At 41.4% G+C, this 20,212-nt stretch overlaps 2 protein-coding genes across 2 annotated transcripts; one reads left to right on the forward strand and one right to left on the reverse strand.

Annotated features, from left to right (window-relative positions):
• Positions 1-2,169: 2,169 nt before the first annotated feature.
• Positions 2,170-19,763, forward strand: LOC106579030 (CUB domain-containing protein 1). The gene is made up of 6 exons (XM_045712853.1): positions 2,170-4,640; positions 4,929-5,227; positions 7,033-7,294; positions 8,379-8,514; positions 8,703-8,869; positions 19,426-19,763. The coding sequence occupies exons 1-6, from the start codon at positions 4,313-4,315 to the stop codon at positions 19,761-19,763; spliced, it is 1,530 nt and encodes a 509-aa protein (XP_045568809.1). The 5' UTR covers positions 2,170-4,312.
• On the reverse strand, positions 16,199-18,568 carry LOC106579331 (zinc finger protein 3 homolog). Its single transcript, XM_014159163.2, has 2 exons — positions 18,249-18,568; positions 16,199-17,238 (listed from the first exon to the last, which is right to left on the reverse strand). The coding sequence occupies exons 1-2, from the start codon at positions 18,499-18,501 to the stop codon at positions 16,382-16,384; spliced, it is 1,110 nt and encodes a 369-aa protein (XP_014014638.2). The 5' UTR covers positions 18,502-18,568; the 3' UTR covers positions 16,199-16,381.
• Positions 19,764-20,212: the final 449 nt, after the last annotated feature.

Below are 20,212 nucleotides of genomic sequence, written 5' to 3' on the forward strand. Positions count from 1 at the left end.
CTTTATTTAAAGTGCATTTAAACTTTGATTAGATTAGGTCTTATTATTTAACTTAGATTTTTCTCTGAGATGGAGACATGAATCCAACATATAAATGATAAATGTTTATACAAACTGGACATTAAATTGTGTTCAGTTGTCCACGCATCCAAATATCACCATTTGAAGGACATGTATCTTCTGCTTGGATAGTTCCATCTGTGCCACTGAATAAGTCTGCCTTTAATTCCAATTTGTCTACAAATTAATAATTGATATGTTGGATTCAAATCGTAATCTCAACCAAGAAAAGTTAAAGAATAGGACTAAATCAAATCAAACATTACATGCACTTTAAATAAAGTTTTATTTGATTTAGTCCTATTCTTTAACTTTTCTTGGTTGAGATTACGATTTGAATCCAACATATCAATTATTAATTTGTAGACAAACTGGAATTAACACCAGACTGTCAGCAGCACAAAATATAAATCTCCTTCAAATAGTGATATTTGGTTGCATTGACAATAAAATACAATTCAATATCACTTTTGCGATACAGTAAATAGCCTATTAACTTGTCGACAAGTTAACAAATTGTATGGTTGCGTTGTCAACCAAACACAATTCAATATCACTTTTGTAATAGAGTAAATAGCCTAAAATTAAGTATATCTTACAAACTAATGTAATTCAACCTTAAAATGAGTAACACATCCATGGTCACAATGTGAGGTTAGCCTACTGTAGCTATAAATGTCTTCTTATGTCATCATAGAAAGTGTGCATGTTCAAGATAGCATGCAAAGGTTGCAGGTCTGTGGAGATCTTCACAATTGCTATAATAATCTGTGCAGAATCTCGAAAAACATTGATCACTTGCACTGTGTACTTTCATGTAATCTCAACTGCAATCCAGGTAATTTGATTGTGCTATGAGATTAAGCATTTAAATGTGCTTTTAAATGGTTGAAAATGAAATAATTACACATTTAGATGACAACTAAATAAAAAATCTGAGATCTTTTTTTCATTAGAATTTGGTTGTGCTTTTAAAATGGTTGAAAGCACAGTGATACATTGGGAATTCAAACAAGTTATGGCTGTCATTTTGAGTGGGTGAATAAAGATTGAAATCTCATTGATCAACATCTCAAACAAATATTACCCACATTTCCACGTTGAAATGACATGGTGTGCCCAGTGGGAAGCATCCTTGTGTTACATTCTGTTTGTGAAAGGAGAGAGGAATCTCTCTCAACAAGCTCCTTGCACCCCCTTTTTTTGATCCTCCTTGCTGCTCCTGTTCACAGTCATTATCCCCGTCATTGCTTTCTGCATCTCAGGCCCTCACCACCATCTAACTCTCTGGTGAATTCACGGATGGTCAATCACATTGTTTGTTCAATCTTGTTTCTTTCACTGTCAGTCCCAATCCCCAGAATTTTAGCTATTGCATCGTCTAGGTGTGTCAGGTGAATTCAGCACATGGCTCTAATGCGTAGATGGTATGTGTGCTATATTTGCCATGTGTGCTTGGGTGTTACCGAAAAATGGCTTCTGCTCTGCTGTACAATCTAAAATGGCATTATTGAGTTATTACATAATAACAAGTCATTGATTTCGATTTTGAGCACCAAGTAGTCTAATGATGATCACCCTATTTTCAGTTAAGTTTAACTTGTTTGGTAAAGAAAAACAACAGCTCATGGTAGGGCCAAATGATATGTGCCATTGGTCCAGTGAAGCTTGCTACCGAGGTCTAAAAGGCTAGATTTGACTAAATACCTATCAGACCCCGGTCTGTTCATTTTGAATTACAGTAAAGCTTATTTTCCTAGAAACTTAAAAAAAAAACGTCACCGAGTTCAAATATGTTGCAATTCTTCAAGCAACAACTCACCTGTCAAAATGACTGCAAGAGGAACGCTTTACCTGAGAAGTGATGTCACACAGCAGGACAGCAAATGTAGGTGTAACCCATTTTACTCAAAGCGAAAGAACTACACGCAGGTCCAAGGCCATAAAGTCGCGAATTGTGCCAATTTTAGTTCCGTTAGATCGCTTATCGTTTGAGATACCGACGCTGAAAGTAAAGGCATGACTTTATCAACGGTCGGCTGTGCTCTGCAACTTTTGGGGATCGCGTCGCGTCGTTCTATCAGGTAAGTCACTGCTTAGCCCTTGATCATGACTCTCAGTTCCATTACATTACACATAATAGGGGAGTTTTGTTAATTAAGAGCCGCGATGCTCAATCTGAACATTAACAACCGTCGCTTGGTTTTGGAAGCATAAGGACCTTGTCTTTCATTTCGGCTAAATTGATACACATCTTTATAGGGTTAGGATTCTCACACAGTCATACTTCCCTGTTATAGATTGAAGACATAGTGGACTACATGTGCTAACTAACTAACTTCTCCTAACACCTGTGTGTAGATGGAAGACAGATGCCACAAACATGTTTTCATTGAAAAATACTGTCTGCTGTGTTTAAACCAATGAAAACGGTATACAGTACAGTAAGTTTGTATTTTGCATTTGTGAAATTATTTTAATGTGATATGAAAACAGAGGGATTTATGTTTCTAGAACAGTACCATAATTGATATTTGATTCACGTTTAGATGGAGTATTTGGCTGTTTCGGCTTCCAGAGCCAATTCACCCATTAAACAGAACATGTACGGTTCTTGGACTACGGAGTAACGTTAGGCTCCTTTAGTCCAATATAGGGCGAGTCACTATTGAGTGTCAGTAAACAGAATTATCATTTTAAGATTTTGGTAATTTGGTAATAGTTTTAAACATTTAGAAGTGAACCCTAATATATTTGTGATTATTATGATTCTGTAAATTTTTTTTAAAAAACCCTGAAGAATAGGGAGTTTATTTGAATTCCTTTTTATTTTATGACTAGGTCATTGCAATTGTCCCTTTACTATAAAGATTGAAATGTAGATATGTATACAGTGATATGTTCTATGAAATGTTGCCCACGATAACACTTCCTGATGGACACTAACAGTATTTTGAAGTTGCAGGGATATTCTTGAATTGGAAGAGGATGTATTCTATAGGTAGACTATGCATTCAATAATTGTTGTTGACACTGGCACAACCACACACAGACCTTTGAAAGGCCAGTCAGTTTCCTAAAACAAAAGTGTGTAGATGGGATGCAAATGACAGACAACATAGATGTTGACTGGCCCATGTTGTGCTTTATGAATAAACATAGGAAAACATCTTTAATGCATGAGTCTGGTTCAGTGGATAAATAGGAATGATGGGAGGACTGTTGAATGCATTGGTTCTATCCAAAGGCCAACTAACTAAGGAAAGAACTTCCAACTCATCTAATATTTTATTAGGAATCAGGTGGAACAACGGCTTATCAGTTTCTATATGTAGACCAGGGCCACTGAGTTTGCATTGAAGATTACAGGAGGGAGGGCAGTATTTGCATAGGTCAGACAATACTTTAGGATCAGCATCAAAAAACAAGGAGGACGAGGACCAGGCACTCTTCATATATTTAAAAGGTCCTCCTTGTTTTTTGATGACCAATTAACCCCTTTATCAAGAGCACCTTCAATTTACAAATAACTACTATTGTATCCTAGCAGCACATCCCTTTGTTGTTTTTTCTACAATCTGTAGGAGCAGGTTGGTTTGTAATGATATAGCTAGGTAGGCAGAATAATGTTTAGTCAAGCCCCCGTAAGTTGTTGCTTACGCGTCTTATCCCAGTGTCAACAGTGACAGCTGGACTGTAATAGCTGTACATGTAACAGCGAGGGACAAACAGGGCTTCCCAGTAACATCTCCATTGTCAAACAGTCACACAATCAGATTATATCTCGGCTATGTTACTAGGTAAGGTTTTGGGGAAAGCTTAAGTCAGACAGATAGAAGGAGAGAGAGAGTGCTTGTGTGTGTGCTTCAGAGAGAGAGGGAGAGGAAGAGAGTGATTATCTAAAGATAAGGACGTTTATGGGTACAGCATCACAGATATATGGCAGTTTGAACTGTTGAACGGCCAGGCCTATGTTTGTTCAGTAGGCCGTAGCTCACAGACGTGGAAGAGGAGTCAAGCTGTTGACATCGATCATCTCCCTACCCACTCCCTCAGTCATAGGAGTCTTTTCCAACACGCTGTGGGAAAAAAAGGACTTCTGGTCAGGCTGAGAAAAACATCAGTTGTTTTTTCTGTCTGCTGAGTAGTAGTCTTCATTGACAGTCAGAGACAAAAAAGGACATTGTTTTGTATTCTATGTTTTGTACAAATTAATATAGTTTTGATAGAGGTATGGTTATGTAAAATACCCATGTGGTATAGAACAACCCTGCCTCCCGAACTGATGCCACTCTTCTACCTTAATTCATCAATCCCTTCCCTGGTTGTTGTTCTTTCAGAGGGTGTGACACTGACCCTCACCCCTGACCAGGGCACTACTCTCAACGTCAGCCAGAGTTCAGAGCGCGGCAGGGGGTCAAAGTCTACTGTATGCACCGGTACAGGCTTGAAGAAGTCCTGCTCCAGGGCTGGAAGTGATTATGTGGTGCTGCTGACAGACCCCAAAGCTGCTGTGAACATGGAGTTCACCTGCACCAAACCAGAGGAAGTCTTCACTGTGGAAGTGGTCAGGGAAATAGGTAAGAACTATCTATGAAATCTATAATGGTTGTGGTCCCATGTTATTTAGAATGTCCATAGTGTCCTTAAGAGTGTCTATAGCTTGTCCACATGGTACAGAAATACAGTGTCATTACAGTATAGGCACATTGTACACTGTAGTATATATTGCTATTACATAGTGCTTACAAGAGGGATACCTGTGTGCATTTTCATAATACATACTCCATATGTGACTTTGTGTGTGAGCATACCTGTGTGTGTGTCTCTGTATTGACTTCCTCTAACTCCTACCCTCCTTCCATCAGATTGTACCACAAGGTCCTGTAATGGAGACATCATCCCCATTGAGTCTAGAACTAGAATGCTTCTACTCCAGAACTTCAACCATACCTTTATCTGGAACCTGAAGGCCCCGGTTCCACGGGCGTTCCATTTGGTCTTCACCCAGATGGGGCTGAGACAGATCCTGCCCTCTGAGAGATGTCCAGACCAGCACACGTATACCCTGCTAGCCCTCCAGAGGACAGGGGAGGCTGCCATCGGGACAATTCCAGAAAAGGATGTCATGGCTTTAGAAGCTTCTGATAGGCTAATTTACATCATTTGAGTCAATTGGAGGTGTACCTGTGGATGTATTTCAAGGCCTACCTTCAAACTCATTGCCTCTTTGCTTGACATCATGGGGAAATCAAACGAGCCAAGACCTCAGAAAAAAAATTGTAGACCTCCACAAGTCTGGTTCATCCTTGGGAGCAATTTCAAACGTCTGAAGGTACCACATTCATCTGTACAAACAATAGTACGCAAGTATAAACACCATGGGAACACACAGCTGTCATACCGCTCAGGAAGGAGATGCGTACTGTCTCCTAGAGCGTACTTTGATGCGAAAAGTGCAAATCAATGCCAGAACAACAGCAAAGGACCTTGTGAAGATGCTGGAGGAAACAGGTACAAAAGTATCTATATCCTCCATAAAACGACTCCTATATTGACATAACCTGAAAGGCCTCTCAGCAAGGAAGAAGCCACTGCTCCAAAACCGCCATAAAAAAGCCAGACTATGGTTTGCAACTGCACATGGGGACAAAGATCGTACTTTTTGGAGAAATGTCCTCTGGTCTGATGAAACAAAAATAGAACTGTTTGGCCATAATGACCATCGTTATGTTTGGAGTAAAAAGGGGGAGGCTTGCAAGCCGAAGAACACCATCACAACCGTGAAGCATGGGGGGGGCAGCATCATGTTGTGGGGGTGCTTTGCTGCAGGAGGGACTGGTGCACTTCACAAAATAGATGGCATCATGAGGTAGGAAAATTATGTGGATATATTAAAGCAACATCTCAAGACATCAGTCAGGAAGTTAAAGCTTGGTCGCAAATGGGTCTTCCAGATGGACAATGACCTCAAGCATACCTCCAAAGTTGTGGCAAAATGGCTTAAGGACAACAAAGTCAAGGTATTGGAGTGGCCATCACAAAGCCCTGACCTCAATTCTATAGAAAATTTGTGGGCAGAACTGAAAAAGCGTGTGCGAGCAAGGAGGCCTACAAACCTGACTCAGTTACACCAGCTCTGTCAGGAGGAATGGGACAAAATTCACCCAACTTATTGTGGGAAGCTTGTGGAAGGCTACCCAAAACGTTTGACCCAAGTTAAACAATTAAAAGGCAATGCTACCAAATACTAATTGAGTGTATGTAAACTTCTGACCCACGGGGAATGTAATGAAATAAATAAAAGCTGAAATAAATCATTCTCTCTACTATTATTCTGACATTTCACATTCTTAAAATAAAGTGGTGTTCCTAATTGACCAAAGACAGGGAATTTTTACTAGGATTAAATGTCAGGAATTGTGAAAAACTGAATTTAAATGTATTTGGCTAAGGTGTATGTAAACTTCCGACTTCAACTGTACATGTACAGTGGGGAGAACAAGTATTTGATACACTGCCGATTTTGCAGGTTTTCCTACTTGCAAAGCATGTAGAGGTCTGTAATTTTTATCATATGTACACTTCAACTGTGAGAGACGGAATCTAAAACAAAAATCCAGAAAATCCCATTGTATGATTTTTAAGTAATTAATTTGCATTATATTGCATGACATAAGTATTTGATCACCTACCAACCAGTAAGAATTCCGGCTCTCACAGACCTGCTAGTTTTTCTTTAAGAAGCCCTCCTGTTCTCCACTCATTACCTGTATTAACTTCACCTGTTTGAACTAGTTACCTGTATAAAAGACACCTGTCCACACACTCAATCAAACAGACTCCAACCTCACAGAGTGCCGTCAGTGGAGGGGCTGCCCAGCAGCCCCAGTCCCTCTGACGGTGCTCGTCCTGGAGAGGTGTATTCCCGCTCCCCTGGGCAGTGTCACCTGGATCCTCCGTCCCCCTCAGCATGGCACGGTAGAGCTCCTGCCCACTACTGGCAGCCTCAGGCAGTCCCTGCCAGAACAACCCTGCAACGGCTATGTCACTCTCACCGTGGCCGAGGACAATGACGGCACCACCGTGGGTCAGTTCTGCCCTCAGGGAGCCATACACAAAGTCCAGGTCCACACCAACGTGTCCATCACAGCTTCAGTCTCGACAATGGGAGGGAAAGAGATGTGGCCATTCTCTTACCCTTTACTCATCTCCTTCACCAGGGAGATTGCAGGTAATATGTTTTAATTAAAGGTGTAACTGTGCTGTTATTGTGAAGTGGAAACGTCTAGGAGCAACAACAGGTCAGTGGTAGGCCACACAAGCTCACAGAACGGAACACCAGAGTGCTGAAGCGCGTAGCGCGTAAAAATCAACTGTCCTCGGTTGCAACACTCTACCAAGTTCCATACTGCCTCTGGAAGCAATGTCAGCACAAGAACTGTTCGTCGGGAGCTTCATGAAATGGGTTTCCATGGCCGAGCAGTTGCACACAAGCCTAAGATCACCATGCGCAATGCCAAGCATTGGATGGAGTGGTGTAAAGCTCACTGTCATTGGACTCTGGAGCAGCGGAAACGCGTTCTCTGGAGTGATGAATCATGCTTCACCATCTGGCAGTCCGACGGACGAATCTGGGTTTAACAGATGCCTGGAGAATGGTACCTGCCCAAATGCATAGTGCCAACTGTAAAGCTTGATGGAGGTGGAATAATAGTCTGGGGCTGTTTTTCATGGTTCGGGCTAGGCCCCTTAGTTCCAGTGAAGGGAAGTCTTAACACTACAGCGTACAATGACATTCTAGATGATACTGTGCTTCCAACTTTGTGGCAAAGTTTTAGCATGACAATGCCCCGTGCACAAAGCGAGGTTCATACAGAAATGGTTTGTCGAGATTGGCGTGGAAGAACCTGACTGGCCTGCACAGAACCCTGACCTTAACTCCATCGAACACGTTTGGGATGAATTGGAACGCCGACTGCGAACCAGGTCTAATTGCCCAACATCAGTGCCCAACCTCACTAATAATCTTGTGGCTGAATGGAAGCAAGTCCCTGCAGCAATGTTCCAACATCTAGTGGAAAGCCTTCCCAGAAGAGTGGAGGCTGATATATCAACAAAGTGGGTACCAACTCCAAATTAATGCCCCATGATTTTGGAATGAGATATTCAGCGAGCGGGTGTCCACATACTTTTGGCTATAAAGTTACATCTTTAATAAATTGTTTTATATAAAAGTAGTACTGTAACTGCAAATATGTTATTCACCCCTGATGTACACACCGAGAGATACATCGTCACGGTATGCCCAAAGCAAGGAGTACCGACGCTCCTGGCCACCCCTAGTTGTCCTGTGGGAATGAAGTCCTACTCCACTGTGTCCTGGATCGCCGATGTCCCCTCTAAGCTGGAAGCCCAACATCAGCCAGCCCAAGTGCAGCAACCACCACACGGGCATCAGGTACAACCAGAAGAGGATGGGGTACCCCTCTGAGACGTCCTCTCTAGGTTTCTTCATTCTAGGGAGTTTTTCTTGGTCACTGTGGTCCTGCTTCTACCTTGCTTGGTCTTGGGGTCCAGGCCGGATTACTGTAAAGCACTTTATGACAAGTGCTGTAAATAAATGAATGTGATTTGATCAGGGTGCAAATCCTGGGCTCCCTGGAAGAGATGTACAGCCGGCGGGAGGACGAGGAGGCAGGCAGGAAGATCACTGTCTCAGAGAGCTTCTACCTCAACATGTCCATCTGTATGCCTGAGAGAGGAGACTTCAGCGTGCTCACACAGATCACACTGCACAAGGACAAGAGTGAGTGACCGACCGCGTGGAGCAGTCATCATGATAAGCAGTGTTGTTCTATCTCCTCTCACTCCCTTCTTCCTCTGGCCCTCTCCATAGGTTGTTTGTTTAAAGTGAATTTGAAATTGCAGTGAAAATCTAACGCTCAATGTTTCTCAGCATTTCTCTATACTATTCTGATATATTGTTCATTCTGCTCTTACTGCACTGAGTATACCAAACATTAGGAACACCTTCCTAATATTGAGTTGCACCCCCCCATTTTGCCCTCAGAACAAACTGAATTCATTGGAACTTGGACTCGCTCATTAGGTAGGATTGACGAGGGTGGCATTTTATGAGCTAAACTGACCATTTTGTGAGCTAAACTGACCAAACAATGACAATTTTTCTCAACCAGTGGCATATGGGATTTTTAGGTGAGCGTTGATGCCGCCCTGTGATAAGCAGTGCCCACTTTGCTTGTCCATTCCCAGCGAGTTTCTCCAGGGTTCTGTTGGAGACGCATCGCTGTGGCTGTGCATCATCATTCCGTCAAAAAAATTATCTAACATGAATCATGTAGCAGATATAGGATATGGTAGAAAGAGTATGTGGCCTTTTCTGTAGCCTACAGACTGGAGAGAAAATGTATGATCATGTAATGTGACGGACACTTTTTACATCATGCAGATTTCTCCCATCAAATAGCCTAACCTAAATGGCGCTCAATTAACAAAAAAATGCGCTGTAATGTTAACAACATATCCTAAAAACAGGTCAAAGTTAAATGGACAATATGAAATGGACAATCACAACTGTTTTCCAGGAGTTTCAACCCATTGTCGTGATCAGTGGTTTCAAGTTTGTATCCCTCCATTTTTGACAAGCTGTTCATAGCGAAAAAGTACTTTTGCATTTCACGCTGATATTCAGAGCTTAAATAGCCAAATTGATTAGTCACAGGAATCCACTAATAAAGCCAATGCAACGGCCTGTTTTACAAACAGTGGGCCTAGTACATGGATGGGAATTCATCAAATTCCATTGGGGGCCACATGGTAGGCTACACCCCAGTAAGCACGAGCCGCCGTCTTTTGGAAGTCTTTTTTTTGGTCCTGTTGTCATTTTTTGTGTTTTACAAACGGTAGGCTTACCACATAGATGGGCATTCATAGAATTCAATGTCAGGCAATACTGTAGGCTATACCTCAGTGAGCACGGAAGCACAGACCAATGCCTTTTGGGTGTCATTTTTTGGTGCAGTCTTTTAAACGTTTTTTTTGTTGCTTACTGGGAGTATTCTAGTTTTGCAGTAGCAGCATTTTTTGGTCTCGCCTAGGGCGTGTGGTGGAATTATTCTAATCAAAGGAGAGACTTTTAGATTTCTTCAAAACAATTTAACTTTATTATTTAATTAGTGCAGTAATGAAGTTGGTCAGTAACCACCCTGGAGGTGATCCCTGAGAGCTCAACCAGTGGGACTAAGCCACAGCATCTTATAGCAATGTCCATCCACCTGGATGTTCATGACAAATCACAGATGAGAGAATTTATACAAAGGTACATTGTGCTCTCATGCAACAGACATCACGATTACGTCGCAACAGGTTTCTGTCGCAAGGTCGTTTACGGCTTGTTTATACAGAAATACTAATGTAACATAGACACTAGGTCATTCCCTCAAATGTTAAGTTCAGTGTTCATCTGCCATATGGGAGAGAAAAAGGAGATTCGGTCTCCCTGGCACCGACAGACAGGCACACAGACAGTAATCATGGAATGGAATGTTGTCTTATTACCAAGCCATCGTAAATCTACTGTCAGCGTTAAAATCTCAGCAGCTCCTCTCAGACTCAGAGTTCTAAGAACTAGAGGTCGACCGATTATGATTTTTCAACGCCGATACCGATTATTGGAGGACCAAAGAAAAAGCAGATGCCGATTAATCGGCCGTTTTTATTTATTTATTTGTAATAATGACAATTACAACAATACTGAATGAACACTTATTTTAACTTAATATAATACATCAATAAAATCAATTTAGCCTCAAATAAATAATGAATCATGTTCAATTTGGTTTAAATAATGCAAAAACAAGTGTTGGAGAAGAAAGTAAAAGTGCAATATGTGCCATGTAAAAAAGCTAACGTTTAAGTGCCTTGCTCAGAACATGGGAACATATGAAAGCTGGTGGTTGCTTTTAACATGAGTCTTCAATATTCCCAGGTAAGAAGTTTTAGGTTGTAGTTATTATAGGACTATTTCTCTCTATACCATTTGTATTTCACATACCTTTGACTATTGGATGTTCTTATAGGCACTTTAGTATTGCCAGTGTAACAGTATAGCTTCCGTCCCTCTCCTCGCTCCTACCTGGGCTCGAACCAGGAACACATCGACAACAGCCACCCTCGAAACAGCGTTACCCATGTAGAGCAAGGGGAACAACTACTCCAAGTCTCAGAGCGAGTGACATTTGAAACGCTATTAGTGCGCACCCACTAACTAGCTAGCCATTTCACATCGGTTACACCAGCCTAATCTTGGGAGTTGACAGGCTTAAAGTCATAAACAGCGCAATGCATTGCGAAGAGCTGCTGGCAAAATGCACGAAAGTGCTGTTTGAATGAATGCTTACGAGCCTGCTGGTGCCTACCACCGCTCAGTCAGACTGCTCTATCAAATCATAGACTTAATTATAATATAATAAAACACACAGAAATACGAGCCTTAGGTCATTAATATGGTTGAATCCGGAAACTATCATCTCGAAAACATAACTTTTTTTTTCTTTCAGTGAAATACGGAACCGGTCCGTATTTTATCTAACGGTGTCACGGTTGTCGTAATGATTGGACCAAAACGCAGCAGAAACGTGAATGCTCATCTTCTTTATTTAATATGAAGAAAATGAAGAAAAAAAACACTTAATACAAAAAACAACGACGAAACAGTCTTGTGAGGCACACAGCTACACAAGAAACAACTACCCACAAAACCCATTACAAAAACACCCTTCTATATATGACCTTCAATCAGAGGCAACGAGGAACAGCTGCCTCCAATTGAAGGTCAAACCAATAACCCTAAACATAGAACTAGAAAGACTAAACCAGAACATAGAAATATACTAACATAGAACATAACCAAAAACCCCGGAACACTCTAAACAAACAGCCCTCTACATAAACACATAGCCCAACAAACCCCGAAACACTCTAAACAAATACCCCCTGCCACGTCCTGACCAAACTACAATAACAAATAAGCCCTTATACTGGTCAGGACGTGACAGTACCCCCCCAAAGGTGCATACCCCGGATGCACCTTACACAAAAATAAACCCAAAATAAAGAATGAACCCAAACTAAAGGGAGGGTGGCCACCGTCACCGACGGTTCTTGTGCTACACCCCCCCCTCCCCAACCCACCTACTATGGAGGTGGCTCAGGCTCCGACCTTACTCCCCAACCTAACCTGTCCACCCCCGCTAAATACATATTAAACTTTACCCCTCCCGAAGTCTCTGGGCTATGGCGCATCGCTGAAGACCTCGGGCTGATGCGCGTCGCTGGAGACCTCGGGCTGAAGGGCGACTCTGGCTGTGCCGATTCCGGACTGTAGGGCGACTCTCGCTGCGCCGACTCTGGACTGTAGGGCGACTCTCGCTGCGCCGACTCCGGACTGTGGGCCGTCTCTCTCGGCTCCGGATTGGTGCAACGACAGTGCTTTTTTCGCAAATGCGCTTGTTAAATCATCACCCGTTTGTCGAAGTAGGCTGTGATTCGATGAGAAATGAACAGGCACCGATTATATGCAACGCAGGACACGTTAGATAAACTAGTAATATCATCAACCATGTGTAGTTAACTACTGATTATGTTAAGATTGATAGTTTTTTATAAGACAAGTTTAATGCTAACTAGCAACTTACCTTGGCTTCTTGCTGCCCTCACGTAACAGGTAGTCAGTCTGCCAAGCAGGCTCCTCGTGGAGTGCAATGTAAGGCAGGTGGTTAGAGCGTTGGACTAGTAACCAGAAGGTTGCAAAAACGAATCCCCCCTGAACAAGGCAGTTAACCCCCGTTCCTAGGCCGTCATTGAAAATAAGAATGTGTTCTTAATCTGACTTGCCTAGTTAAATAAAGGTTAAAAAAAAAAAAAAGGGTTTTGAAAATAAAATATGAAATTCGGTGGCCAAAAATACCAATTACCGATTGTTATGAAAACTTGAAATCAGCCCTAATTAATCGGCCATTCTGATTAATCGGTCGACCTCTACTAAGAACACTATTCTGTTGCCTATTAGATATAACAGACAGTCTGAATGTACTAATATAGGGGGATACATTCTAATATAAAAGTAATGTGATTAACATAATGTTGTAATTCTATGACAGGCGGCAGAACAGCAAGGACCGGCCCTGGTTGAGTCAAGTTGGCTGGATGTCCTTTGGGTGGTGGACCATTCTTGATAAATAGGGGAAATTGTTGAGCGTGAAAACCCCCAGCAGCGTTGCAGTTCTTGACACAAACCGATATGCCCGGTACCTACTACCATACCCTGTTCTTGACCAAGGCTTAAAAATCCTTATTTAACCTGTCTTGTCCCCTTCATCTATACTGATTGAAGTGGATTTAACAAGTGACATCAATAAGGGATCATAGCTGTCACCTGGATTCACCTGGTCAGTCTGTCATGGAGTGTTCCTAATGTTTTGTATAATAAGTGTTATTATCAGCCTCCGGATTTGAAACATTATTATGTTAGTGAGTGGGTTGATAATGGGATATCAGTGAATACTGACCTGTGTGTGTGTTCCTGTTCCTAAGACCTGCTTCTGACCAGCATTCTGAGTGCAGTGGTAGCTCTGCTGGTTTTCATGGTGGTTGTGTTGGCTGTGGTCTGTGTGGTGATCAAGTAAGTGAGCTAGCTACCTTTTCTATAGCCCTTCATGATAAATGTTGGGATGGTTTCTCAGACAGATTCATCTCCAAGAAAAAGAAGTAGAGGAGCGTATTCCAAAACAACCACAAGTGCTCTTGCAGAGGAATGTTAATGCAAAAGCAAAGATTATAACCACAACTAGGTGCTAAGGACACCCTGATGAAGGCCTAAGCTGATACACATTGGTGTATTTTAATGTTTTAGCCCACGCTGAAGGCTTTTTAACTTTCAAAGTGTCTGGACTTTGATTTTTTATGCAACTTAGCACCTATTTGTGGTTATAATTTTCCTTTTAAAATAGAGATTAATATCCATTGAAAGTGCTTTTTAGTCCAGGATTAGGCTTAATCCCTTTTGAGTACATATGGTAACTATGCATTAGAAGGTACACTCTCCATTCAATAGTTTACTTGATATAAAAAAAACATTTCAGTATACACAGACCTTCAGCAGACCCGCATTGGGCCTCACTCAGGCTTCCTTTACTAGGATATGGAACTGGAACATTTTACCAGAGTGATTTCTTCAGCAAGAACTGCTGTAGTGTTTTAATCAAGTTTGATTACAACAATATAGGCTACGCCTCCCTCACTTTCACATTGTTTTTACAATTTCAAAATAAAAAAAGTATGCTTGTAAAGGCTCAGGCGGCAGGTCATAGGCGGTCTTCAATTTTCAATCCTGATCAAGAGTCCTGGTGTGAGTCCTTATATGCAATGTCAGAGCCTGGCGAGTATTGAAACTAGAGGTCGACCGATTAATCGGAATGGCCGATTTAATTAGGGCCGATTTCAAGTTCTCATAACAATTGGAAATCGGTATTTTTGGACACCGATTTGGCCAATTTGTTAAAAAAATAAAATGTACACCTTTATTTAATGTGGCAAGTCAGTTAAGAACACATTCTTATTTTCAATGACGGCCTAGGATCGGTGGGTTAACTGCCTTGTTCAGGGGCAGAACGACAGATTTTTACATTGTTAGTCCAACGCTCTAACCACCTGCCTTACATTGCACTCCACGAGGAGCCTGCGTGGCAGGCTGACTACCTGTTACGCGAGGGCAGCAAGAAGCCAAGGTAAGTTGCTAGCTAGCATTAAACTTATAAAAAACAATCAATCTTCACATAATCACTAGTTAACTACACATGGTTGATGATATTACTAGTTTATCTAGCGTTGCATATAATCAATGCGGTGCCTGTTCATTTCTCATCGAATCACAGCCTACTTCGCCAAACGGGTGATGATTTAGCAGTGTCGTTGCACCTAACCATAAACATCAATGCCTTTCTTTAAAATCAATACACAAGTATATATTTTTAAACCTGCATATTTAGTTAATATTGCCTGCTAACATGAATTTCTTATATTTAGGGAAATTGTGTCACTTCTCTTGCGTTCCGTGCAAGCAGTCAGGGTATATGCAGCAGTTTGGGCCGTCTGGCTCGTTGCAAACTGTGTGAAGTCCATTTATTCCTAACAAAGACCGTAATTAATTTGCCAGAATTGTACATAACTTTGACATAACATTGAAGGTTGTGCAATGTAACAGGAATATTTAGACTTAGGGATGCCACCCGTTAGATAAAATACAGAACGGTTCTGTATTTCACTGAAAGAATAAACGTTTTGTTTTCGAAATGATAGTTTCCGGATTCGACCATATTAATGACCAAAGGCTCGTATTTCTGTATGTTATTATGTTATAATTAAGTCTATGATTTGATATTTGATAGAGCAGTCTGACTGAGTGATGGTAGGCAGCAGCAGGCTCGTAAGCATTCATTCAAACAGCACTTTCGTGCATTTGCCAGCAGCTCTTCGCAATTCTTCAAGCATTGAGCTGTTTATGACTTCAAGCCTATCAACTCCCGAGATTAGGCTGGTGTAACCGATGTGAAATGGCTAGCTAGTTAGCGGTTGCGTGCTAATAGTGTTTCAATCGGTGACGTCACTCGCTCTGAGACTTGGAGTAGTTGTTCCCCTTGCTCTGCAAGGGCCGCGGCTTTTGCGGAGCGATGGGTAACGATGCTTCGAGGGTGGCTGTTGTCAATGTGTTCCTGGTTCGAGCCCAAGTAGGGGCGAGGAGAGGGACAGAAGCTATACTGTTACACTGGCAATACTAAAGTGCCTATAAGAACATCCAATAGTCAAAGGTATGTGAAATACAAATGGTATAGAGAAATAGTCCTATAATTCCTATAATAACTACAACCTAAAACTTCTTACCTGGGAATATTGAAGACTCATGTTAAAAGGAACCACCAGCTTTCATATGTTCTCATGTTCTGTGCAAGGAACTTAAACGTTAGCTTTCTTACATGGCACATATTGCACTTTTACTTTCTTCTCCAACACTTGTTTTTGCATTATTTAAACCAAATTGAACATGTTTCATTATTTATTTGAGGCTAAATTGATTTTATTGATGTATTATATTAAGTTAAAATAAGTGTTCATTCAGTATTGTTGTAATTGTCATTATTACAAAAAAAATGTAAAAAAACGTCCGATTAATCGGTATCGGCTTTTTTTTGGGCCGTCCAATAATCGGTATCGGCGTCGAAAAATCATAATCGGTCGACCTCTAATTGAAACGTTCCTTACACCCAAGACAGCGATCCAGTTTCAGTTTGTGATTGCTCATATGCTCTTCCAGCAAAACCTCCTCATCCTCTGTGAAACATATACCACAGATGTAACAAGAAAGTGATCCTGTACTTGCAACATGAAAATGTAGATGTTCTTTCAAACTTTCTACAGACTCAAAGGTTCTTCCGCAGATACCACAACGAGATAGCTGTCTATGTCTATGGGCATGAATCACTAGAGACGTCATGGTGATAAAAGGTTTTGCACATATTCTACAATGACGAACAGCATTACTGGGGATAGGGGATTTCAGATGGGACAACTCTGTGGATTCTCTGACTTTAGTACAGACATGGAAGCTTGGTCCAACTTCTGTCTGTGTTCTCTTGGACTTGAGTGGAGGTCCTTCACTCTCCATCCGATCACTTTCACCACTCTCACTCTGAGTTTCAGACCAGTCTGAATTGACTGCAGATGGGGGCTGAGAGTCACTGTTACTGACGTTTTCTGTTTTAATCTGTTCAATTTGCATTGTGGTGCTGGGTAGCTCATCCCTGTCTGTGTTTTCTTCACGTTGGGTTAACATTTGGTAAAGATGTGAGGACTGACTTGGGTTCTGATTACAGTCACCTTTTACTCTGGCAGTAGATATGAAGGCTTCTGTATCAGCAGAGTCATCAGTATAATCAGTATCATAATCAATCGTTTGAAGCTGCTCTCGTCTCTGACTGATGACCCATAGTTCCTCCTGTTCCTCTTTAATCTGGGAAGGGTCCTCCTGCCCCAGACTACACTCCTGCTGCTCAGGGGGAACCTCCTCTTCAGAGACGGAGAGAGTGAGCTGCTGGAGGTCTGTGGGGAAAAAGAGCATGATACTGTTTAGCTAGTACATTGGCTAGTACATTCTAATGCTGAGATGCTGGCTTACAAGGAATGTGTTCTAGCCAGATACATGTAACTTTTGAGCTACACAGTAACCACTAGTCCTCCAATAATCGTTTTATCCAAGTCATATATATATAGTCTGTGTGTGTAATATATATATATATATATATATATATGACTTGCATAAAACGATCTGGAAATGTGGTTACTGTGTAGCTCAAAAGTTACATGTATCTGGCTAGAACACACACATATATATATATAACGATAGCTGTGATGGAAACTGGAATTTTCGGTAGTTGTATAACTGCCTACAGACATTTTTTGTGTCGGTAAAATAAGTGATGCGAAAAAGGGAGACGCAAACGCCTCTATGCGCAAATATTGATACAATAAACATCACATCTAAGTAAATTTGGAGTCACGAGATTATATGGTCGTCTATGACTCGTGAAACCATGGTTTATTGGGAAACAGATGAAATAAATTATGAATTTCACAGGGTGGTGATGACGGATGCTTGACAAATACAAATATTCTCGCTATTATCCATAATATTATTACGTAGACTAGTTTACCCGCACAGCCTGTAGTGTAGGCTGTATGTGGGCTGTTGGCTAGAACACACGTGCCAAGACCAAAGTAGGCACATTTGCTATTTAACGGGACAATGTTTGTGACGAAACTATTGGTAGAGTTGAAAATGTGATGTAAACATATAGAACTTGTGATTTGTATTCGGTACATGAAACCTTAAACGAAAAAGTACATCGTCCCACACTCCGTTTGGCGGAAACGCTACTGGTGGGGAAAATTCGAATTTTCTTCATGCGGATTTTTGAATGGAAAACGAATGAAAATCTGTCTCCAACTGGATTTAAATTTAGCTAGTGATGACTCAAATTTAAATGACCAACATGCATTAGGTATCTGTATAAAATGATGGTTGTTACGGGCTTAGCTAATAAGTAACACACCTTCTAGTCTCTGTAACTTTATTTCTGGTTTAAGAACGACATCCAGCAGCCTCTGCAGCCGGGCGTTCTCTTCTTCCGAACGGGACACTTTTTCCTGGTACTCTGCTACCGTTCGGTCTTTCTCCTCTTTTGAACGGCATAATTCTCGCTGGTACTCTGCTATCGTTGTTTCAACTGCCCCGAATAGCTCGTCGACAGCCGCTTTTAATCGCCTGTTAAGCAACATTCTCAATGATTTTATGTTAGGCAACATTTTTGCTAGTTATCTAGCTGAGTAGCTGCTAGAAAATGTTGTTTTTCCTGTTCCACGGTTCCATGCGCTCTTTTTCGAAACACATTTTTACACTATCACCATCTGCTGGTGTGGCGTGTTGTGGAGATATATTTTTTATTTATTTGTATTTTACTTGTACTGTAGCTTGTCTATATTCTATATAGCTACAGTCCTAGGTATTTTCAATTACAAAAAAAAATGTAATAAGGGATTACTTGTATGACATTGTTGTCATGATAAGTGAACACATACATTTTTAAAAAACATTTGATTTAACCTTTATTTAACCAGGTTGGCCAGTTGAGAACAAGTTCTCATTTACAACTGCGACCTGGCCAAGTTAAAGCAAAGCAGTGCGACACAAACAACAACACAGAGTTACACATGGAATAAACAAACATACAGTCAATAACACAATAGAAAAGTCTATATACAGTGTGTGCAAATGAGGTAAGATAAGGGATGTAAGGCAACAAATAGGCCATAGTGGTGTAATAATTACAATTTAGCAATTAAACACTGGAGTGATAGCTGTGCAGAAGATGGATGTGCACGTAGAGATACTGGGGTTCAAAGGAGCAAAACAAATAAATAACAGTATGGGGATGAGGTAGTTAGGCTATGTACAGGTACAGTGATCTGTGAGCTGCTCTGACAGCTGGTGCTTAAAGTTAGAGAGGGAGATATGAGTCTCTAGCTTCAGTGATTTTTGCAATTCGTTCCAGTCATTGGCAGCAGAGAACTGGAAGGAAAGGCGGTCAAAGTAGGAATTGGCATGCATAGGGACTTTATATCTTTATGGGACTTAATAAGTGTGACTATTTAAGACAATGTAATTTTCTCTCTTTACAGTAGCCTACTTTGTGTGTGATAATGTGTTTTGATCTCTCTCCTGTTGAGTAGGAAGAAGAAGAGACAGCTGTCTCACCAAGTGTCCATCTACAACCCCAACGGGACCAGAGCACAACGGGAGGTTCCCCAAATCACGAAAAGACAACGAGTCCCACATCTATGCCTCGATCGAGGACACACTTGTATACAGCCATCTCCTGCGAGATGGGGCAGAGATGGGTGTCTATGGAGACCAGGCTGTGGATGTGTACCAGAGCTTTACTGGGCCCACAGAGACTAAGCCCCTCTCTCTGGGGGCAGTCACTGAACGTCCAGAGGTGGGCGTCTACCAGCCTTTTGTGCCCCCATCCCATATTGCCCCACCCGTCCCCAATGGACCCTTAAGTTAAGCCCAGCAGCCTATGGTGGACAACGAGTTGTATGGCTCCAGAAGCAATGGTGACACACATGCACACGTCTCAACCTAACAATATGAACACAAAGCAGGCTCCAACGGTGGAGCCAGAGGCTGAAAGGAAGAGGACTGTAGGTTGGGGGTATATGCAAAGCACAGTATAATAGCCCTTCTATTCATATTTTAGCAAGTTTCCTGGCATGTACAGTACCAGTCAAAAGTTTGGACACACCTACTCAATCAAGGGTTCTTCTTTATTTTTACTATTTTCTGCATTGTAGAATAATAGTGAAGACATCAAAACTATGAAATAACACATATGGAATCATGTAGTAACCAAAAGTGTTAAATACATTTTAGATTGTAGATTCTTCAAAGCTACCCTTTGCCTTGATGACAGCTTTGCACAATCTTGGCATTCTCTCAACCAGCTTCATGAGGTAG

The sequence above is a fragment of the Salmo salar genome, chromosome ssa02 (assembly GCF_905237065.1).
Source record: "Salmo salar chromosome ssa02, Ssal_v3.1, whole genome shotgun sequence".
NCBI classification, from domain to species: Eukaryota; Metazoa; Chordata; class Actinopteri; order Salmoniformes; family Salmonidae; genus Salmo; species Salmo salar.